The sequence below is a fragment of the Sinohyriopsis cumingii genome, chromosome 18 (genome assembly GCF_028554795.1).
Source record: "Sinohyriopsis cumingii isolate HCF-2022 chromosome 18, ASM2855479v2, whole genome shotgun sequence".
Taxonomy (NCBI): Eukaryota; Metazoa; Mollusca; class Bivalvia; order Unionida; family Unionidae; genus Sinohyriopsis; species Sinohyriopsis cumingii.
Genome location: NC_142978.1, coordinates 91659490 through 91684784, shown reverse-complemented (window position 1 = coordinate 91684784; position 25295 = coordinate 91659490). Strand labels below are relative to the sequence as shown.

At 37.2% G+C, this 25295-nt stretch overlaps 1 protein-coding gene across 1 annotated transcript; it reads right to left on the bottom strand.

Moving 5' to 3' along the window:
* Positions 1–15665: 15665 nt before the first annotated feature.
* LOC149777441 (uncharacterized) lies at positions 15666–17855 on the bottom strand. Its single transcript, XM_089942890.1, has 2 exons — positions 17318–17855; positions 15666–16773 (listed from the first exon to the last, which is right to left on the bottom strand). Exons 1-2 carry the CDS (start codon positions 17814–17816, stop codon positions 16319–16321), a joined length of 954 nt encoding a protein of 317 aa, XP_089799016.1. The 5' UTR covers positions 17817–17855; the 3' UTR covers positions 15666–16318.
* Positions 17856–25295: the final 7440 nt, after the last annotated feature.

Here is a 25295-nt window from a genome sequence, read left to right as displayed (position 1 = left end):
TGATGGATCGTCAAGATTTTGTCCGAAACAGAAAAATCGCAAAAGTACGGTCAACTCTTGCAACGACTGCAACTCTTTCACCAAAAAGCTTTAGACGAAACAGCTCTTCCCACTCTGAAAGATTTTAATACCTTGATGAAAAGTCCAGCACCATCACTACCACCACCACCACCACCACTACTACTACCAGTGACCAAGACATAAAAAAGAGAAGAAGAAGAGGAAGGGTTTCAAACTCCACCAGAAAAAGTATGCAAGTTAACAACACCACCTACCTCCAGAACTGGATGGATTAAAAAGTTGATGACCACCCCTTCTTCATCAGAAGAGAAAAAGAAGGTGAAGACAGAAGTGAAACAAGAAAAAATATCCCCTGTTCAGACATTCTCCTCCTCCCACTCGACACCTATTGCCGGTCGCACACGCAAAGCATTACAATCCAGGAAAATACCCCAAGAGAAAAAGAGTAGCATCTTCCAAGAGTGGGTGCCTTATTAACACACAAACCAAAAAAATGGAAAAAGTGTTAGCCAGCATTTACTACGATCCCTCCCATCCTGCAGGTTACGCAGGAGTTCAAAAATTGTATCGTGGTGCCAAAACTCGACTGAAAAGTCTCCGTTTACCTCAAGTGCAACGATGGTTACAAGAACAAGCTACCTACACTTTACACAAACCCATTCGACGCAAGTTTGCCAGAAGTCGCACCCGAGTGGAAGGCATCGATCATCAATGGCAAGCCGATTTAGCCGATGTCTCTCATTTGGCCAGCTATAATCGTGGCTACAAATATTTGTTTTGTGTCATCGACGTCTTTTCCAAATTTGCCTGGGTCGTACCCTTGACTTCCAAATCGAGCAGCGAGTTAGTGCGAGCCCTGCAACGAGTGTTGAAACAAAGCGGTCGTCACCCTCTTCGATGGCAAACGGACAAAGGCACCGAATTTCTGAACCAAGCTTTCCAAAAGAATTAAAGAAACGTGACATTCATTTTTTTACCACGGAGAATCCCGAAACCAAAGCCAGCATCTGAAGTACATCGACATCTTACCGCACCTCGTGCAAGCGTACAACCAATCTTACCATCGAAGCATTGGACGTGCCCCGCAAGACGTGACTCCCGACAACGAAGTACTGGTGTTTCAGCGCCTGTTTGGTACGTCCCCGACGAGGGCTGTCCCCAAGAAAAGTGGAGAGTTGACCGTAGGAGATTGGGTGCGCATTGGCAAAACCAAACGCACTTTCGACAAAGGCTACTTACCTAACTGGACGACCGAATTGTTTCGTGTCACTGGACGAGTGCATGGCCGTCATCCTGCCGTCTATAAATTGGAAGACATGAACGGAGAAGTACTCAAAGGAACGTTTTACTTACCCGAGTTACAACGTGTCACCAAAAAAGAAGACGACGTGTACGACATCGAAAGCATTCTCGAACGCAGAACCCGTAAAGTGGGCAAACGACGTGTAAAAAGTCAAAGTACGTTGGAAAGGATATCCACCCAGTTTTGATTCTTGGATCGACGCTTCGCAAGTCATCGACTATAAAAAGAAGTGACCATCATGCCCTTTCACACAGACGCAGCTACGTCGACCACTCCTTCACCCAGTTCTTCTCTGCAAGATTTACAAAAACAACCCTTGTGGGTGTGGTGTGGAGAACGTGTGCCTAAACGGCAAATCGTCTTTTTCTGCCAAATCTTCGTGAGGTATTGTGTCATCGGAGCAGCCATTGCCAATTTGAGTTTGCAACAAGGAGACAAACAATTGTGGACCATTTTATTGAGCAGTTGCATCGGTTACCTGCTTCCCAATCCCTCCCTGAAATTCTCCTCGAACGGGAACCACGGGAACCTTGTGTCCAGTGCCAGTGCCAGTCACCACTCCAACAACAACAACAACCCCATTTTGGGCGGAGACACGCCTCAGACGTCCAGTAACCCCTCGGACAGCCACAGAACTCTGGAATTATGAGTCACACTAACCAATTTTACTTAACCTTACCCAGTGACAGTTCCATGGAGGTGTTTCCCAATAACACGTTGTGCTGTTACACGGCCAAATTACCTCAGGCTATCCCATTAGATCACGAAGCCCATTGGGAAGTGGCTCTGGTAGAAATCATTCACCCGACTCAAGTCCTCAATGTCCTTCCCAATCAAAATTTTTTTTCAGTGGAAGTTCATGACGAGCAAATGCAACAGTACTTGAATACCCACGTTAAATATGATAACAAAATATATAACCCAGAAACTCAAAAGACGACCTATCGCTTGATCATTCCCCCAGGCTATTATTTTATTGGTCAACACTTGGTCAGCACCATAAGCTCTAGGTTTAATGTCGTGTTTCTGAAAGCTTTGGAGAGTGTCAGAAAAAGTGTCACCCTGGAGTACCACAAAGTAGCTCGTCGCTTCCTGATGAAATTTCCTGAGGGGCACAAAATGTTGTCTTTCTTATTATGTCCTGAAATGTTTGACATGTTGGGCGGGGACATGGACATGAGGATAGCCATGATGAAGAAAAACGAATTGCCAGTCATTTCAGACAACGATTCTTTTAGCAAGTTATTTCGTGCCCCGGTAGAACTGAACTAAGGACTGAATTTGATCTGGTGGAGTACAACGTGGTGGGACACACCTCCGTGCCGTTACTGCGTGTCATTCCTTTCAAAGTGGATTCTGCCACGCTCGCTGACGAGGAAGGTGGAAACACTTATCACGTCCACCGCGAATTTGTACATCCTCACTATTTGCCCGTCAGCAAATCTTTTTTGGACACGGTCAACATTGCTATAAAAGGAGATCGGGGACAAAATATTCCATTCACCAAAGGGAAAGTCACAGTGAAACTCCATTTTCGAAAACGATTCTCTCACGACTCGTAAGTCATGTATCCAGTGTACCGAGGCGTTGCTCGACAGCGAGGACACGGTTTAGGAGATATGTTAAAATCGGCCTTTCGTTCGGTGGCCCCAGTCTTGAAACCGATGGTGACACGCGGATTGCACGCTTTGAAAGATGCGGCATTGACACACGGCAAAGAATTTCTCCAAAATGTCATCATCGACAAACAAAACCGCAAATAAGCTTTCTTGAGGGCAGGCAAAAACGTCTTGTTGCAAACGGGTAAAGACCTTTTGAGCCGACGAGAAACACCTATAAATGCCCTGCACGCTACCGAGTCAGGCATTCAGCAAGGACAAGGCAGAAAGAGACGACGAAGAAAACACCCTTTCACCAGACTTCACACGTCTAAAGCTAGAAAGACAAAGAAAAAAAGAACCGTCAGAGACTTAGATGTTTTCGATTATTAAAGTATTGAGACACAGAAAAATGATGCACCGAGAATCTTGCGCTTGTTCCAAGTCGGAACTGGATCTGTTTGCCATGCCCCCACCATGATGACCATGCAAGAATCCCAGTGGGTGGAATTTCACCCCGTCTCCTCTTTGACAGCCTCAGCTCCCATCGAGTTTGAAATCAAAGGACAGCCCGAAGATTACATCGATCTGAATAGCAGTTACTTGTACCTGAAAGTCAAAGTTGTCGATGAGGACAATTCGCCCCTAGATGGCGATGAGGTAATAGCTCCCGTCAACAATTTCATGCATTCCTTGTTCAGTGGAGTGGACTTGTACTTGAATAACAAACTAGTCAGTAGCAGCATGGAAACTTACCCTTATCGTGCCTACCTGGAAAATCTCTTGACGTACGGAATAGACGCCAAGAACACTCATCTCAATGTCTGTGTGGTATGGGAAGCTGACGATGCAGGCCAGTTTGAAGAATTCGAAATTAATACAAAGAATCCACACAATGCGGGCTTTGTAGAACGAAGAGACAAAATCAAAGACGGACAGAGTTTAGAACTGATGGATTGTTTGCATTTGGACATGTGGTTGCAAGAAAAGTATTTGCTGAATAGGGTGAATGTTCGCCTGAGACTGAATTGTAGCAGTGCTGCTTTCAATTTGATAGGTACTACTGCTTGCAAAACTGTCATCGATGAAGCCAGGCTCTACGTACGACGCGTGGAAGTGTTACCTAAAGTGGGTAACGACATCAGTCAGACGTTGAGCAGAACGACCGCTAAGTATCCGATACGACGCGTGGAAGTGAAAACCTTTACCATTCCTACGGGGCAACGATCCATGATCGAAGATCATCTGTTCCAAGGACAGCTACCCAAACGTTTGATCCTTGGAATCGTCGAGAATGAAGCCTTCAATGGAGCTTTGGCTAAAAAACCTTTCTACTTTCAACCCTACAATGTGTCCAAAATTGAAGTCAGTCGCGATGGCAAGACCTTGTGTACCCGACCTTTCGAACCTAACTTTGACAAGAAGAATTACTTGAGATCTTACTTGTCCCTATACGAAGCCACTGGTCAGTTAGGAACCAACACCAGTCACGGTATTACGTACGAGGATTGTGCAGGAGGCTATGCTTTGTGGGCTTTTTATTTCACTCCAGACCAAGGCAGCGACGAGGGACATTTCCACCCTATAAAATCTGGCCAGATTCGTGTGGAAATTCAGTTTGCTACAAATCTAACAGAGACGGTGAACGTCCTCCTGTATGCAGAATTTGATAATACTATAGAAATCAACAGTTTCAGAGAAGTCATTCTAGATTATTAGAAGCTATGGAAGACTGTTATCACTCTTTACCTAGTGGAGAAACTTTGGACGTGGAATGTGAGGAGACCGTGGAAGAAGAAGTTATCATGATGAAGTCGAGATGGCCAGAACAGGAAGCCCATTTAGTCTCCTGTTTTGCTTCATTCCTGACAGATGTAATGAAAGAATTGATCAAGGAAGAGTGCTATGGATGTCACAACGATCACCCCAGTCAAATTCAACACGACAAATGTCTGATGTTGAGCCAAGAAGAAAAATTGGACGAATATCTGGACAAAGCTTGGGGTGTCATCGAGATAGAATTCGTGTTGAACGAGTGGTATAAAGGCTTGGATAAACATTCTTCTCCTCCATTAACGTCTCTGGAGTGCCGTCGCATCGAATCTCTATTTGACCAGAATAAGAAGTCGGAGCCAAACGCCTTTTCCTTGTCAGACATTTTCAAGCAAAAGATCAGGATCAAATTGATGACTTATCATTACCTGTGAAGAAGAAAAAAACATGGATACCTGGGAACTTTATTACCTTTTGAACCACAGTTCGTATACGGCTTCTTGGAATCATGTCGTCTGTGCTAAAGATGAACTCCCTCATCGCACACCTCAAGACCATCTAGCTTATGTCATCAACACGGACGACAGACATCTACCAGGAACCCACTGGCTAGCCGTCTACTTTCCTCAAGAAGGATGTGTGGAATATTTCGATTCGTATGGATTGCCTCCTTTGGAAGACGATATCATTGACTTTATGAGAAGAAATGCTCAGACCACCCGATTCAATAATGTGAAATTACAAGGCACAGATTCCTTGGTGTGTGGACAGTACTGTGTGTATTTTCTGCATCATCGCAGCCTGGGTTATTCCTTAGAACATTTAGTGACTAATTTTGATCCTCGTTCTTCTTCAAGAAACGATGTGAAAGTAGATCGATGGTTTTGTGACCATTATGCTTATCTTTTGTCTCAAGCTAGGAAACGTAGTGTCCATCAATGGCCTAATGACTTCCAACAGTGGAAATCACAATTTCATTCACAACGGTGTCAGCCCTGTCCAAAATAATGTGTAAATTGAAAAAAATGTTTGTGATTTGAAAAAAAATGTTTGATGTTATATTGTTGGATTATTGTTAAAAATGTTAGAGTTGTTGGTTAGTGTTAAGTGATTTTGAATTAAAAAATGTTGTGTTTTGAAAAAAATGCCTTTGTCTTTTGTTTGGCTATAAGAATGTTGATTCGTGCTCTTTGACTTCTCTCTATCCCTCTCATGACACTCATTGAACGTTGCGGCTCGAAAACCGTGGAGGGATGTTTTCCTTCACGTCCGCGCTTTGACTTTAAGAACCGGGGTAGTTTCTAGTCTAACCATCCATTATCGACTCATCCTCCTACGAAGATGTGCTCCAAAACTAGCTAAGCTAAACGAAGCCTACGTGAATTTGCATAGGGTCAGACACAGTCTGATACCGAAGCCAGAAGAGATAGAGAATGTGAGAATGTTAAAAGTCACTGAAGACCTGATAGAAGAGCTCTTCAGAGAAGAAGTGAAGAGGGAGAAAGAAGAATGGATAGAGAAGTACAGACTTCAGAGACAGCAGCAACAGCAACAACAACAGCAGCAGCAGCAGCAGCAGCAGCAACCTGAACCTGACAGAGGCTTTGTCGATTGTCGTATCGACACCAAAGAGTTCTTCTCTTTCCGAAGAAGCAGACCTATCGTCAGAAAGTCTATCCTCAGAGGACGTCGCATTCTTAGAAACTAAAAGATTGCCATGGCAAACAAAAAAACAGCCCTTTTCAGGGCTACCCAATACTCTAGAAAAGAAATAACAATCGATTTGGCAATGTGTGTATGTAGAGTAGTGTGAATATAAACACTGACTCTTTTTTATAGTGTGAGTGTATGTGTTTGTGTATATGATTGTGTGTTTGTAAGTGCTCACGTACATTTGTGTGGATAGTAGATTAAGATCATGTTTTTTGCTGTTTGAGGTGTGGGGAAAGTAGATTTGGGGTTTGATTGGATTGCTTTGCGTATGTGAATAGTATATTGAAGTGATTAATGAAATTTTTTTAGAATAGTGATGGGCAGTATAAAAAAGTGAGTGAGTGTTTCTTTTAGGTCCGCGCGTTTGTTTGGTCATGATCTAGGTAAGATCAATTTTGTTTTTTAAGGGATGTTTTCCTTCACGTCCGCGCTTTCAGTATAAATTGAAACTCGCTTGGCAGTCTAGCTACCCTATTCATTCGTTAACAAGACAATGAATACCAGAATAAGCAAACTTCTTGAACTCCAGATACATCTGGAATATGTCAGGCGCCTGTTAAATGAACTGGCCGCGGAGGCCATAGTAGAAGAGGAAAGAATAAAGAAGGAAGAGGAGGAGAGAAGACAGAGAGAAGAGGAGGAAAAGCAAATAGGAGAGAGGGTGGCTTACAAGATACCAGAGACAGAGGATTGGGGTGCTGAAGCCAATCATCCTCCCTCTGCGCTTTCAAGAAAAAAAGTAAAAGGAGACTGGGGAAGAAGATGTGTGTGTGGTACCAGGCCTGGAAGGTGCCATCATTAACCAGGTGTCACGTACGTTTGTGTGGATAGTAGATTATTGGGTTATGTAAGAGCTTAAGTTGGTTAGTGTGAATAGTAGATTAGGGTTTCATTTTAATGCTTTGCGTGTGTGGATAGTAGATTCGGGGTTTGTTTATTGCTGGTTCACGTATGTAGATAGTAGATCATATGAAATGAGAAAAGTAGGGGATGTTTTCCTTCACGTCCGCGCGTTTTAAGTGATAATCGAGGTAATATCAATTATATTTTAGGGGATGTTTTCCTTCACGTAAGCGCTTTAACTATAAGAATCCACAAGGTTTGATGTTCGAACCATTCTACGGAATAATAAAAACGAAGATGGTGGTTGCAAGTGAGTTGTTCAACAACTTGGTACATATATACAATTGGATAATGGATGGTATCTATGTAGTGGAGAGACTAGAAAAAGAATGGAAGATAGCAGAGTATCTGGACTACGCTAAATGCCTAAACGTAGCAAAAGAAGTGATAGCAGAAATGATAGAAGAGGAGGAAAAGAGATTGAGAGGTATGATAAATCCCACCTATGTCAGAGTGGGAAGCCTAAAGGAAGCACTTGACAATGCAAGCAAAGTCAGGTGCTTTCTTGAAAATATGTCACATGGGACAGAGTGCTCTTTTGTGGAGAGAGGTCAGGACAGACTGAAGAAAGGAGAGGAGTTGATGAGAAAAGTGATGGAGGTAGAGGTAAAGAAGATTAAAGAGAGATGGAATAAAGAAAGAAAAGATCAGGAAAACAAAAAGAAACAGGCAGATTTTGAGAGGCTCAATCAGAATTGGATCAAAGTCCAGGAAAAGTTTAGAGCCTTGGGCCATCCAGACTGGATGCCAGAGGAGAAAAAGAAGAAGAAAGGAATAATGGAAAAAGTGAGGACTTGGTGGAAGAAGTGGAGGAGTTAGAAGAAGAAGAAGAAACCCAAAGGTCCTTTTCAGGGCCACTCATAGGTCTCGAAAAGAGATTGACTTTCAATTGCCTACCCTTTTTTTAATTTTTTATTTTTTTTAACAAAAAATTCCATGTTAAATTCCCCTTGTCCCTAGACAGACCCAAACTATAGTTCCATGTTCAATTCCCTTTGTCCCTAGACAGACCCACACTCTATTCCCATGTTAAATTCCCCTTGTCCTTAGAGTGCCGCAACAATATTTCCCATGTTAAATTCCCCTTGTCCCTAGAGTGCCGCGACAATATTTCCCATGTTAAATTTACATAGTCCCCAGAGTGTCGGGACCCTGTTTTTAATGGTAAGTCCCATTGTCCCTAGATCGCCCCTATTAACTACTCATGATATTAAAATCACCTAATTTATTTAGTTTTCTTACATTTATAATGTATGAACATGGGAAACATTTCTTGAAATGCAACATTCATTTTTATCAAATGTCGGCATTTTATAAGTACCGATTATTGTCATTGTGCCTTAGAATGCCACTCAAATTAGTGTAATGCACCCCTGGCGGATAAGGTTGCCAATACACAAACATGTACAACATTGTTGTTCGGTATAGTTCTCGGAGCATTATATATTTTACAGCATGATAACCTAGTGATGTGGGAATACAAATAGAGTATTTTGAGATGTACCCTTTGGGTAATAAATGGATTTCTTCCAGTATACATTTGATAAACGTCTATCTATAGTTGACAACGAAATATTTCCTTTTAATTTCTAACTGTCAAAATAGTATATGAGCTCATAGTAAAATATATGATATTAGGTGCCTATGGCGTCCCTGTTTAGGAGCTCGAAGTTCAAGAAAGTGCTGTGAAAAGAATTTTCTTGAACACATTTCCCTAGTAAAGACTGATACCTTCTAAGATATATAATAGAACGAACCGCGATGAATATTTCGACAACAAAAAAATACACTCCAACGATGTTTTCAGATCCGCATATATATATATATATATATATATATATATATATATATATATATATATATATATATATATATATATATATATATATGTATGTATATATATATATATATATATATATATATATATATATATATATATATATATATATATATATATATATGCTTTTAATGTGTATAAGATGTGATGTTATTTTCATTATATTACGCGTACACAAAAAGCATCCCGAGCCTCCAAGATGAAAACACGTTCCCAATGTCTTCCTCATCCAAGATCTTGCATAAATAATCAGAGAACTGGAATAGTATCATTCGATTTGTTTTCTTAACATCCAATTAGTAAAATCGGTAATCGAACATCCGTTTGTTTACCTATTGAGTTTGGCACCATTTTGTACAATAAATAAGCTAGGAGAAATGTAAACTACTAAATATTGATATAGTCTACTAAGGAACAACTTTAAACCTCCTAAATCACCTGAATTTCAGACACCCAATCACAAGTTAATCATAATGTCACAGTTCTGACATGCTAATGTGTTCTTAGCAAGTTGATAATGAACTCTAGTACAAAACAGAGATTGTCATATGGAAGTCAGCAATCAATTCATCCAAATCTAAATTAAATTAGCAACATTCTCGTGAGATTATCCTTATGAACAAATCACTGCTATTTTTGAAGGGTAATCAATATATATATATATATATATATATATATATATATATATATATATATATATATATATATATATATATATATATATATATATATATATATAATGCTGTCAATAAATATTTAGCTGTCAACTAAAGAGAGCAGTTTATGAAATGTATACTGGAAAAATCCATTTACTACCCAAAGGGTACGTGTCAAAATAGTTAGTACTCTCTGATGTACAATTTCGTGTATTGGCAACCTTTCACCCCTATAACAAAAATGCCTTATGTGGAGAAAAGAATCTAATGTAATTACAGACCTGCCTTCAAGATTTGAAGTAATTTTACTTTCGACCAATTTTTGAACAACCCTTTAGAGGCAGTTCCAAGTAAATTACAGGCTGATCCCGTTATAACATTGAACAATACGACAAATACTTTTTACGGGAGTGGTCCCTTTGCAATTTTAAAAAAGGGACAAACATTCATTACAATATTAATCCCATTATAACCTTCAAATAAGGACAAACGCTTGTTACGGATTGATCCCTTTATAACCTCGAAATTAGGGACAAACACTTGTGCGCTTATAAATACGATTAATTTCGTCTTAAAACAAATAGAATAAGCCCTTCGCACTTTCCGAGTTTCCTCCACCCCTCTACTTCTAACTCAGTATATTTGATTAATATATGTTATCTTTTCATTGCGATATCGAGAGGGAGTTTCCAATCCTTGCACATGTTTAAAACTGGTTGAAGATAACCGTAGAAAATAACACCCACATTCAGTGGCATATATTGGGGGTGCGGGGTGGAGGTCCACCCCAGGTGACAGTCTGAAAGGGGGTGGGGGGGTGTGCCATCGGAAGAGTTGAAATACCAGTACAAGTTTTCAAACCATTTTTATTTTGTCCCGCATTTTTCTTATTTACAATTTGCTTTTCACAGCACTGTACTGCTTACAAATCTACTTGTTACATTTTAAAATTATTTGTAGGGGTGCCAATGGAAGCGTCCGACCAAGATGCCAAATACTTTGGGTACGCCCCTGCTCTCATTCATTCGATTTTAAGTCTGCCTTCCACAACCACAGACACCCCCAACCCCCACCCCCACCCCAAAAAAAATGAAAGAACACAAGAATTAAGAAAGACCTCTAAATTTGCAAGACTAATTACGTTTAGATGACTGAGTTCACGGTCTTTTAGCTGGCTTGGCGAAAGGAAAGCATCAAACACAAAAGGAGACAAAGCAAAAGGACGTATTTGATAGCTTCTTAACACTGACCAATGGGAAGATATGGTATTCACTATAGCTCTGTATCGCAGTAAATTTCAGGATTTCTTTGCATGATGAAATGGAACATTGCGTGTGGTATGTCACGTTCTTTTTTTTCTTTCTTTTGTTTTTTGTATATACATTAATTCGCACCGTTAAAATATTGGAAAATGTATTATAGTAAAATGTGTTTCACTTGCTTGATTGTTTAGTTTGGTTTCGTTTTGTTTTTGTTGCATTTTTTGCACACATATTTATTTTTTAATTACTGAATTATTTTCACGTTGCAAAAATTATGAAACCGTTACTCTCGGTTCTTCTATCTGTATGAAAAAAAAATATTTTTTCTTTTCCCATATCCATTCCTTTACCTCGCTGACTAGAGTCACGTTAATCAATGTTGCAGACGTTGCCCTCGTCACTAGACGGGTATACGTTTAGTTCTTAATTAGAACAGATACTTCAAACTGATGACATGTTTGCAAATAAAATGATCAATTTGTCCAATGAAATTCAGCCTTTTTTAGTATAAAGGTGCGGCGGGGTTTTTTGTTTTTGAACCACAGATTTTTTTTATTTACTGGATAGTTAAGCCAGTGTAAACAAACGTTAGTCCGAGTGTTCTTAACTTTTTAATACTGTAGTGATTTGTATGGCAGAGTTAATATTATACCTGCCACAAGCGAATTTTTAGTGCCACGGCTTTATCAGATCACGCAAATAGTAACACATCGTCCCATCTGCCATAAAACTGAGCACACAGATTTGACATAATCTTGAAAGAAAAGAATTAAAAAGCAACACTGAAATTCATTCTATTTGAAACCGTTAGTTAAAATAATGAGCAAAATACAAGTGCACTGCTTAATTGGGCATTCCCAGAAAACCTTCCTTACACACCGTATGTCCATACGTAACACTTTAAGACATTACCTGAATAATTTAAGAGAAAATGGAAACCAAACGAAAAACCTACCATACAGAAGCAATGGAATGAGAAGTCATTAAAGAAAGAAGTAAAGGCAGAAAAAATAAAGAAACATCGAAGTTGAGTATTTGCCAACCCTTTAACAATTTCAGTGAAACAAGGGGTTGGGGGGGTAATATTGAACACAGTTGCCAGCGACTTCAACCTAAAAAAGACAGTTGGAACATTAAGTCAGATTATCGAATTAATGACTGTTTATTCACAGTTCAATTAATAATTAGAGGCAATGCAGGGAAATTGAAACCATAAACACGGACAGTGTAACAATAGGAAATCCAGAATCAAATAGTATCGATGTAACATCTACGCTTAAGCCGCTACACAGATTATTTTATCCTTTATCCTGGACGAAATTTGGAGAATACAATTTAACATCTGGCATCAGACCACAATTTGCACACACACACACACACACACACACCTTCTAATGAGTGACCAAAATCAAGAAGATATTCCGACGAAATAGTGTCTTGTTTACATTGTGTGTTTACCAGTGACTTAGTGGTAAAGTTACTTACTGCAAACATTTATGAAAAAACATGGCCTTCCTAATGTTTGTCGGGTTGATTCGCTAAAATTTAATTTGTTTACTGTTTGTGGTAATTTTCCATTCAGATGATGGAGATTGTTTTAGACAATGTTATTGCGACATAGGTCAAGTGGGGCTGTATATAAGGTTGTTAACATCAAAATTATTATGCATTCTAGTCTCAACAGTTGTCTAGTGTAATCAGTCTTTTAGTTGCGTTCAGTTATAATTTGAGAGGATTTATTTATTTAAATTATTCAAAGGAACTACAAAGTGCTCACTGACTGTTTGTACCAAAAAAAATATTTGGGGATTACTGTAAATTCATTCGAGGACATTTATAGATTATATCGTTTTGATGCATGAAAAATGTTGATACATCAGCACATTAAATACTGGAATATATTCGGAACACTCTATACTTTTAGACTTGTGATATAACTTTTAGAACTATCGGAGACTTAATTAACAATACTGTAAGTTCCTTTTAAATTTTCACTTTGTTTTCTAGGGAAATGAATTATTTGCTGAATCTTACTTTAACTTGGCTTTGCTTTGTTCTTTTACTGAGTTTGAGACCAAAGATTCGTAACAGTATGAAAAGTTACATTTGCTTGTTGCTTAATGAAAATAGTTGCATGTGAAACGTCCCTACTTTCTGGGTCATGTAAACGCTTTTTGGCTACTTCGATTAAATTATATCTGATTTAATATATATTTATTTCAATTTAATTGTTTGTCAGTTTTAAATTACATGATATTGTAATGTAAATGTATTCTCTAGAGATGATACTTTTATCAGAAAATAGTTGGACCGTGACTGTTTGTTTTATAAACACCAGGTGTTGATCTAAATCCTGACCTTGTTTGAAAATTTATAGCAACCATCGTAAACAAGTTCTATTTATGCTTGTTGCTTAATGAAAATAGTTGCATGTGAAACGTCCCTACTTTCTGGGTCATGTAAACGCTTTTTGGCTACTTCGTCTACGTCAGTTTGTTTATATTAGTAATACTCAAACAGAAGCCTTCAACGTATGGTGAAATATTGCAGGCTTTATTGAACCAATGTGAGGTAATGTGTGATAGTGGTCCATCGGTAATACTAAACGTGACATGCTGCTAATACCTAAAGAAGAAGTGTTTTGAGGTCACTTGTTAATGCAGTTAGAACATTCTCGTCCCTTTCAGAATGGAGTCGAATAATTTCACTCAGAACGAGATTGGGAAGTTATCTCAGTAATAATTGGCAAGATATATAGAGAAAGTCGTTGAAATATTTCAAAATTAATATACGGCAGCTTTTTAATTAAAATTATGCATAATAAGCGTAATTAGTAATACGTGTTGTTTCAACTCTGATGCCCCACTTTTGTGACAGGGAGTGGTCTTTTAGAGGATCATGAACCCGGAAGAACGGAAAACCGTGTGTGTGTGTGTGTGTGTGTGTGTGTGTACAAATACGAGCTTATGGGTAGCAGAGTATGAGAAAAACTAAAGATAATGTTTCTCACGTTACGAAAAAATACTGCTTTATTTATACTTTTTATTTTTTTAAAAAAGAGATTTGTTTTTTATACACAGTCTGGGTTCACTATGCTCCCAGCGAAAACTGGAAGTCTAGGTTCACAGAGATTTGTGTTCGCAATCCACTTGTGTTTCCAGTGAAGACTAGAAGTCAAAGTTCTTAAAGTTCCAAAGTCTTGAAACATTTGAAATATTACTACAATTGCATATAAATAGAATCTGGTTGTACACTTATTCATACAAAAATGTATTCCAAATTTGACTTGTGTACCTCATGAGACTTTGCTTAATGTGCGATCAAGGTTTTCCCAAAATAGTCACAAACCTTCATAAATATGTAACAATTGTTGCAATCAGCTAATCAACAGATAAATATGAATTTGCTAAATTTCATTTTTCCACCGAAAGTCAATTTTGTTTAATTAGTGTTATATATATTTGATTGAATTATATCTGATTTAATATATATTAAATATGAAACACTATTTTATCAATGTATGGAATAAGAAAATGTCTTCGCCAAAGTACAACAGCTATAGGCATCGTGGCTGTAATCTAGAGGTAGTGCAGGGAGATAATTTAAGACCATTTCTGATGACGACTGCAAAGCATTTGACACTTCTTGCTCGTATAGACAAATATATAGCTAGGTGCAAGAATATGCCAGGAGTATATAACCTTCAATGGACTGGCGTCCCCAGTCTGGAGAAACTCGTGCACTATTATTGCCTTTCCACAATAAAAATGTGGATAAAACTTGGCAGTATACGTCACGAGGAGATTATTTTTTAAAACGAAGAATGGTGCGTCTAGTGATACATTTTAGAAGTTATTCGTTGTTTAGTAAAACTGAAGAATAAATATGGAATGTATGTTAAATGAATTGTTTACTAACTTACAAAGATAGAGTATTACAATGGTTGGACCCCTCCTTACAAGAAAAAATAGAAAGACTAGAAAACTATACAACACAGCTGGTGGTTTATATGTATTGCATGCACCCTGTCAATCATCCGGATGGGATAATTACTCTTTGTTAGGTTTGCTGCATATGCATGACAATTTTCCGTCTATACATATAAGTTGAAAAAATCCATTTTCTGAAGCATTTGGATATTTGTATTAATTTCATTATCGACTAACACAGTATTATTTATCTTTGGCAAATCAATTTAAATCTGAAATCATCAACAATGTGCGATCAGATAATCTTCTGACGGTAGTTACTGAAAGCATAGTTTAACTCTATGACACTTTAGTTCCTTAGTTGATACAGAATAGAAAGCTGCTGGAAAGTCACGGAAAAGAATAACAAACATGTCACAAGGATACTCACGAAAAAAGTCACGTCAAAAAGTCAAAACTATTAAAATTACAGTTATATTATTTTTCTTTAATATTAGTTAAATTAAAATGTATTGTTGCTATAATTTAATAACATTGGTATGAAAATGTTATTTTCCAAACTATCTAAAGTTTGACAAATTAGCTCTATCATTAATCAACATTTTTGAATTTCTATGATAATAATAACAAATACAGCTAAATGTGTCCAGGCCTGTGCAAATAAACTTGTAAATACATTTCTCACCCATGCGACAGAGAAATCTACTTGTTTTGCTAACCTTACTTTTCTTGTCTCAGTCTAATCATCTCAGACCAGTCGTCTCAGTTACGGTGTCCACGCGCTCAGAACTACTTTTAAAAAAAAAAGAAACCCTTGTTGTCTTCTGCTGTGCCTGACGTAGTTATACTAAAATCAAACAACAACAACAACAGCAACAAATATATAATAAAAACATAGTAACTTAAGTTAAAACCATCTTTGAGAGCACACCATGCAAAAACAATTCGAGAGAGACAAAGACAAACGCATATGATGTCGAGCATTTTGGTATTATCCTTGGTCGTTTTACACAGCATGGTCAATTTTATCCTATATGCAGGCCTAGCTCAATACATTTTTAAATCAGCGTCATTAAATGTAACTAAAGCTACCTAACTAGTTTTAAATACCATCCGATCTTGATTGTGAATTTTTTTCTCAGATAATAATATAACGTTTTATCCGTAACTTTTCCCGTCACTTTCGTTCCATTTCCCAGTTATTCGGATCAGAGGTTTATCGACAGGCTTGCAATGTTATTGTACTTTTCTTTCAGGAAATTTTAATATTGTCCCTCCGAATTAATTATAAACTTGTACACTCTCTTTAGCCGTAGAACCCGGTTACTCATCACTCCAGAGCATAAAGCCGGCAAATTTCGTGAAACGGTCCTGATCACCGTGCACTTTATTGCCAAGATGTTCAATAATTCTAACCCACACTCTTTGTCCAACTGCACATCGGAATATGGCTATATTTGTACCCTGGGCAAATTCCACACCACCTCTACTGTCGCTGTCCATACCTGCAGTTTTGGAACCGTCTAGCACTATTTCTGTGTGAACTTGCTCATTTGGAAACCCAAGCATGCTAGCGACGAAGAAATATGTCCCCGAGACCGGGCATATAAAAACACCTAGAATTTTGTCATAGCCGTTCCCTTCATTGTATTCAACCTGATCAAAAACTATGACGTGTTCTCTGCCAAGTTCCAGGAGAGCATGTGACAGATATGTAGAAAACGCCACCCGACTAGAAATAGTTATGCTTCCTTCGACGTTTAGTTGCCCGTTTACATCTGGAAAGAGATTATTATTATTATTAGTAGTAGTAGTAGTGTTGTACTCGTGCAGAAACAGAAGAAAGGAAGATGTATCAATAATACGAACGACTAGAAAGGAATGGTCTTATTTCATTATTTAATAAAGGAGACTAAATTTTCGGTACTTGGAGGTGTTTATACTTTGGAAACGTTCAATGAAATTGCAACACCCTGTTATCAACAGAAACAGGTGTTTTCACTACACATGGCCATCGAAGTGATTTACTTTAAAAATAGCGTTTTGCAATCACACTTTCTCTTATTTTCTTTAATTTAGTGTGAATGATAGTATATCAGTAAAAATAACTTAACTTGGGAGTGTTATAACAAGAGAGCCTCTATGGCATTCTTTTATTGACAGCAGATTGGTACAAAAATAATCTTCTCCTCGTCTTTTACCAGATGTTTTGTATTATCGGGTATACGTAATATGTATATCCTGCATGAAAATATCAGATATCACGCCTCAAAGCCAAATCTCTGGAGAGAGAGAGAGAGAGAGAGAGAGAGCTTCATTAACCTCGTCTACTCTTAACAGAACTTGTAGCTTCTGCGATGGACTTTGACTTAATGGACGGTGATCGATGTATGTTCGAACTCGGATACATCATCACCTTCGACTTTTCATAGTTCATACTTGCTTCGACTGCATTCTCTTCTTCGACTGATTTTAGAATTTTTCCACATTGTACGTCCTTAACAGGAGAAACAAGTCTATTTTCTGCTCTCTTCAACCTTCGCTCCAGCAGATTTAGCCGTGCAATCTTTTTTTCTTGCGTTTTCAACTTAATTTTAAGTGACTCCATTTCTAAGATTTTACTCTCCGCTACTTTCACTCGCTTTTCCAGAAACTCGATCTGTTCACGATACCGTACATGCTCCTTTTCAAACGCATCCATTCGACCCAGTAAAACCTGCCATGGATGGACGTCTGGATATGTGTCTTGCTCTAGGTTATTTGCTAGTGAAATGCTAACACAGCTGTAGCCAGTAACAAGCAGCAGGATAAAAGGCTTCATTGTTTGCAATCCACTGAACAGCAAGCAATCCCTTTACAGTATCTCCCCTCGGTCGATGTCAAGCCCTTGATAAGGCCGATTGTTCTTGGGAACATGACATCTGTGAGCGTATAGGCAAGTTTCAACCTTTATTTCTCTCATTCGACAGATGGGTTCAAAAACCGTGTATCAGCTTTTACATGCTGAATATCACAATGGCAGTGAAAGCTGACTAGAAGGTAGAGAACATCAGATACATAGAAAAATAAATCTGACATCGATTCATCTAGTGAGGGCCAAATTCATTATATTTAGCCGTGTTCTTTTTTATATTAAAATTGTGTCAAGAATACGAAGATGGGTATGAGGCCAGATTTGTGTTGCATTAAGACCGGGTTCGATAGACCTTCAATAGTTTATAAAATGTAGCAAAATTTACGTAATCTATTAAAACCTTTTAGGCTCTAGCTTAGACTTGATTTTTAAAGTGTAACTTTGCCCTAGAAGCAAGTATTTGTCCCTCAGTTAATTATATGTTGGTAGTTTCCATTTAATATATCTACACAAATGACGGAAGTACTATAACATTACAATTATAAACCTTTTCCGAAACAATTTATATCATGAATATATAATGCTTTCCGAAACTAACGACATTATCATGAATAAATATTACTGTAAAATTAAGAGATATTGTACCTTTAATAACAACTTGTCCATTAAAAAATCATCTATTTTCATCTACAGATAGAAATGTATATGGAGATAAACGAAAAGACATCTAACCTTTAATGATTTTAAATATATTTTAAATTCATATCATGGTATATTGGACAGCGTTCTTTTGCATACCAGGACCCAGCAACGTGGAATGAATTGCCCACTGAACTTAAACACAAAGACACAGTGATCACATTCAAGATGGCTCTCAAAACTCACTTATTTCGACTGCAAGAACAAACTTAAAGACCTAATAATGTTTCCTACCTTAAATATTCTCAGCATGTTTTTTAATGTTTTCTAATTTCATGGTGTTTGTTTTTGTAATCATATCATTATATGTTTTTTATCTTATAGGTGTTGTCTAATGTTGTAAAGCGCTTAGAGCTTCTAAAGATTGGGTGCTATACAAAGTCCTCATTATTATTATTATTATTATTATTAAATATCATTATAAATTATTCTTCAGTTGCAATTTTTGATACGATCTTTGTAAGTAGTATCACTGCGACAGCATGTCCCGTAATTTGTTATTTCTATAATGAAAAATATTTTTCACAAAGACAGTCGGATCGATTGCAATAGTGGATATGCTAAATTCTCGGTGGACCTAAGCAAATTACTCCATGTAGGCTGCAAGAAACCAGAAAGGTATTTTTCACTGAATTGATGCAAGAGTGCCAGAGGGCCAGCGTTCGCCATTTGAATCCACGTTATCAACCACTGAATGAAATCTCTTTTCTATTTACTAATATCTCTCTCTCTCTCTCTCTCTCTCTCTCTCTCTCTCTCTCTCTCTCTCTCTCGTTTTCTTAGCGACTTGAGGTGAAACACGACCTCTTTATATGTTACAATTAGTCTTTTATCATAACGACTTGTTGAGTTGAAATACAGCCTTTGCACAAATCACAAGTATTGCTCTATCTTGATGATCTGAATTTCAAATACAGCCTCTTTAATGTAGCAAATATTCCTCTCTCCTTCCTGATGATTTTAGTTGCAATGCAGACTCTTTACATGTCACAAACATTCCAGACCCTCGATGACTTGAAATGAAACGCCAACTGAATTTAATTAAAACTTCGTTCTTTAGGACTGGAGATATAATCTTTATGGACTATTTTGGGATTTAATTCGCATTACTATAAGTTCTTTTTCCTATTTTCATTTTGTTTTCTAGGGAAATAAATTATTTATTTGAATTTTACAAAACTTGGTTTTCGCTCTTTTCTGTAAGAATTATATATCAGTATAAGAATTATTATATTAGTAGGCCTATAAGACCATTGAGTCGTAACAGTTGAAATGTTATCGTTAGATCTAATGACATCGGTCAGATCATTTATCCCTTTCCATGCAGAAATTGTTTTTTAAAACAATGAAGAATGTATTACAAAACACTTTTGAAAAAGGACGTTAAATCAACTAGTCAAAATAATTGAAAGTAAATTTTCAATTTGAATAAGGATATATAGCCTAACATATATCCTATTGTTTTTACAAAAACAAAAAACTCAAAATTACGATGGTTTCAAGTTCGTGTTACTCATATAATTTTACCAACGAATTCATTTCTGTATAAAATAAACTTGTCTGATACTGATAAATGTCTTTTTTGTAGTAATTTCATGGAAACAATATTGCAATGTGTTGTAATAATTAGATTGTGGAATTTGTTTCACTGGATTCGGAATAAAGTGAACATAGATATTGTGCCAAATGTTAATGGTATTGGGGGATGCAAGTAGAACATATGAACAACCTTTTTATTTTCCTTTCTTCTAGACAAATACTAAATCTATGTATGCAAAATGAAAGGGATGTGAGTAGCTTAGAGGGGTTTCAAGTTTTCCTTAAAGAACACTTTACTTTGAAAAAATATATTGCGATCAAATCTGAAAAGAAAGAAACATTTTTATGTTGATATGGGAACTATTACTCCGCCAGTAAATAAAAAACATTAGTTATAATTCAAATACATGTTTAATAGCGTCATGTTATTGCGTATAAAGGGTTTGGAAGAAAAACTAAAAGCTATAAAAAATATATATTTATTTGGGGTCTAATTTGATTGTATGCAGGAACAAAAGACCAACACATCACAAAGTCTACGTCACCTAGACGCTGTATATTTATATATATGTCTATGTAAATTGAGCATTAAGAGATTGAGTGCTACATTAATTTTTATGTGTGCTTGCGATTGTTTTTTTTTTTTTCTTTCTTTCTGCACTACATTTTTTGACCCTAGATTAGATTGTAAGTTGACATTGGTATGGTTACCAGAACCAACAACAATTTTCAACACACACACACACACACACACACACCCCTCATATATATATATATACATAACCTTGAAATACAGATTTTAAAGAATTTAGAGTATTGTTATTTAAATCCCAAATAGTCCTAAAATTTCTGTCACAAGTCCAAAAATATTAGTATTCCAATTGTGTTTATGTGGGAACAGTCTTAATGTAGACCAATGATATATTCTACAATGACCTTGAATTAATTCCCAATAATCCCCAACTATTTATTACGTCAAAAATTATCAATGGTGAGCACTTTGTGATTCCAAAGGATAATTTAAATAAATAATTATCTCAAATTAAACTCGATACAACTAAATATTGATTTAACTACACATATGTTAAAGTAGGAATGAGTAATTCTGAAGGAAACAACACTTATGTATTTTTCCATGAAATTTTGAAACAACTTGCTTCATAAACATTATTAGTTTCAGCACATCAACAATGATCCATGCTATTGGAGCATGAGCACTTTCAAGATTGGAATTGATTCGGAACACGACTGGAATTCGCTCTGAATAATCTATACTTTTAGAATTATTTGGGATTTAATTCTTAATGTTGTAAGGTCTTTTTAAATATTCCCTTTTTATTCTAGGGAAATGAATTAGTTTTTTGAACATTACAAAATTGTTGATTTAGTTTAGTACAATAGAATCAGACCATTCTAGGTTGTAAACAAGGTTGATGGGTATATAATCTTGTTGCCTAACACTTGCTCATTCTTGCCTAAACACGTTGAAACTGAACCAGCCTTATTGTTGTGTTCAGTTTTCATTTCGGTAGATTTTTTTATGCAAAATATTATTCACTGGAAATGCAAAGTGTTCATCAATAATATTCTTGAATGGTAACATTAATTTGGAATTATAATGGGTTCACACGAGGACATTTTTGAATTATATTATTGTGATATATATAAAGACTGTTAGCGCATCATCACACTCCGGGCCATTTGTACATTAGCACTTTCGAGATTACTGGTACATCGATACTTTCTTTATAGGAAATTATTTGGAATACCGTTGGAATTCAATTGGAACTATTTTCAGGTGGACTTGTGTTAGAACTTTTAGGACTATTTGTGATTTAATTCACAATACTTAAATTTTTGTCTAAAATTTTCTCTTTGTATTAAGGGAAATAAATTATTTGTTGAATTTTATAAAACTTGTTGGTTTTAGCTCTTTTCTTCATTTCTGTTACTTAGTTTAAGACCATAGATTCGTAACAACTTTAAAAAACACGGTCAGATATGAATGACAGTTCAAATGTATATATTGAATTAAAAAAAATAGATGTTTTCAGATATACAAGTTTTTCCATTCTAGATATGTTAACCTTTTTACGATCAATTTAAGTACAGAGGTAAGCGTATGTTGGCTATTAGATACTTCAGAATTGTATGGGTTTCCGTCCAAAGCCCAGAACCTCTTTTTTATTTATCTTTTTTTTTATTTGTGCTGTCTTATTTCGTTTATTGTTTAATTTTTGGTTTTCTTTTTGTTTTGTTTTGGTTGTTTTTGTTTGGTTGGTTGGTTGGGGGTTGGGGGTTTGGTGGGTTATACGGGGGTGTTTTCTCCGATACTGAGCACCATCAAGCTCAATCAATATCAGACAATAAGAACCACTTGTATGTCTTGGAACTCGTATCTCACATTATATCTTATTCTTATTTTGAGTAATATGAAACTGTGGAATACATTGCTTAAAACAATTCGTTTATAAAAAATATCATAGTTCTTTGCACATGAAAACTTTAAAGTATTCCTTTAATTCAAAATACATCACCCGGATGTTGTTATTTCATTGCAATTCTGCGTTTTCTCTCTTTATTACACTGGTAATATGTATTTTATACACATAATTCCTTGCTGGTGTTAATAAATACGACCGCTCCAGTGGCCTAAGTGGCTAGAGCAACTGACTTCGATGAGGAAGGTCGCGGGTTTGAACCCCGGCCGAGTCATTCCAAAGAGTTATAAAAATGTTACTAACAGCTGCCTTGCTTGACACTCTGCATAAAGAGGTTAATGTTAGAACTGATCGGCGTGGTGCCAGGATAATGTGACTGAGTACATGATGCTGCATGTCTGCGGCATGATGCCCCAATGCCAGACATCACTATAATCTGCCCCACTCATTAATAAATGCATTATTCGTTGTTTCCAATTCTACATTTATTACTATTATTAATAAATGCATTATCCCCTGTTTCCAATTATTAATTAGTTACTATTGTTAATAAATGTATTATACCTTGTTTCCAGGAGCAGGACATATAGACAGCGTCTCTACCACTTTGCGGTTGTGTAGGAACACTTTCTTACTTTGGCATTGATAAAGTTGACAGTTTTAGAGTAGATTAAAATTAAATAGTTCGCAGTGTTTATGCAAATATACATTGTCCTAGTTATTTAATATTGCTAGAAAATTAACACGTGCACATTGACTCATTAGCTTCATGGGTACAACTAAAACATTATTTTACCAAAGTATTGAATACGAAATTTTCTTTGCACAAATAAAACAGCCAAAGACAGCGTGGCTATATTCTAGAAGAAGTGGGGATTGAGATACTTTCAGACCATTTCTGATGATTGCAAAGCACTTGACTCTGCTTGCTCATGTAGACACATGTATAGCTAGGCGAAAGCATATTTCAGGGGTATAGAACCTTCAGTGGACTAGCGTCCCCAATCTGGAGAAACTCTTGCACTATTATCGCCTTCCTACAATAGAAGTCTGGATAAAACTTGGTCCTATATGTCACGAGGAGAAGATTTTAAACTAAAAATGTTGCATCTAGTGGCACATTTAAGAAGTCGTTCATTGTTTAATAAATGACCAGCGACCAGCCGCTGCTTTTGCGACACTACAGGGTGTTAATCCAAAATTCATTCTGGGATTTGCAGCACGGCGATCTAAGGTTAACCCCGATAGTGGATTTTCCTGTATGATACTACTATCACATATCTTCGGATTTTATAGACATGTTAAAAAAGTCATCTTCGGAGCAAAACAAACAGTTACACTGGTTCGAAGAGCCACAGACAACGATGCTATCTGGCGTGCTAGGATTGTGAGGGTAGTGCTGGTAAAGTAACACTAACACTAGCATTACGGATGCCAACGATGACTCCGTCGTTGACTAAAGAACAACGATTATTGTCGTTCATGAATGACGGCGGCAAGTCAACACTGTCGTGGCTGGCAATGACCACAGACACAGCTCCAGGCACAGCAGGAACATTCTCATGGCAAATCGCATCACAGTAGGGAATTTCAGCACCTCTACACATATTCGTGGCATTTCAGCGTGCCACCAGGTATAACGATCAGAGAGAAAACCCAATGGTATTTGACAGATTAGCGGTGTCTACGATTTCGCTGAGGATAAATGGACATCAAAAACCATCCGATGAAATAATACTGACTTTTGACCATAACAATGTTGAACGCGCCTATCATAGTTTAATGAGATAATCGGTCATAATCAAAATGTCGACTCCAGTCTGCAGATGTTTCAACGGGATTTCTCGACGTTTTATACGATTTATTATTTATCGTTGGAACATCTGGATTTATTCAGACAGTCGTTGACGTACACGTGCGAGCTACAGTTGGTCCTGCTCCAGTCGGTGGTTACAGAGCAATTGCTGTTATGTTGTTAGATAACAAAAATGATGTTTCAAGGTGTTGGTGGACGAATGAGAGTCATTGATGCTCCCGTAGAAAACATGTGAATTTTTTCGAAGCATGTGTTTTTCGAACGTGTAATTATATCACTCATGATGTTATAATGTCATATCATCACGTCAATGGTACCCTGACACCTGGTCAGATTAATTAACTTCAATCCGCATCAAAGACAATTCTGTGGGAAAATAACACCGAAATCAGCGGCGTTGCAAGGCCCAAATAAATTAACTCGAACACTACAATGACGCCAGGAAATAAAGAACTGGTGTGAGACTTGATTTTTCTGCGAATGCGGACAGCGACAAAAAAAATACGGCGGTATATTTCCGTTTCAAGCGGTGTTAGCAGTGGTAATTGCAGAAGCTACTCCATCTGTTGCAAAAGCAGGTGCACTTGGTGCCGTTGAAACAGCTGCCTGTATGGCACTGAAAAAAGCAGCAGGACACGGCATAAACATCTCAGAAAAAAGGTCCGCCGTCTAAGATTACCAGGAACTCGGTATGGTCAAGGTCTGAGGCTGCCGGGGACGTTTAACTAAAACTCCCCATGTCCAGTTTTGATTTACTTGATGCTGCTCGGCGATCAAACATAAAAAAGTCAGAGGTATTTTCATGCATCATCAATTACCGGAAGAACCAAATTGTGTTGAAACCGGTTTCATTAATCTCGGTGGAAGTTCTCGCCGTGGTACTCATTGGGTTTCATACGCGGTTGATCCACGTGAAATTGTTTATTTTGATTCGTATGGATTGGCACCACC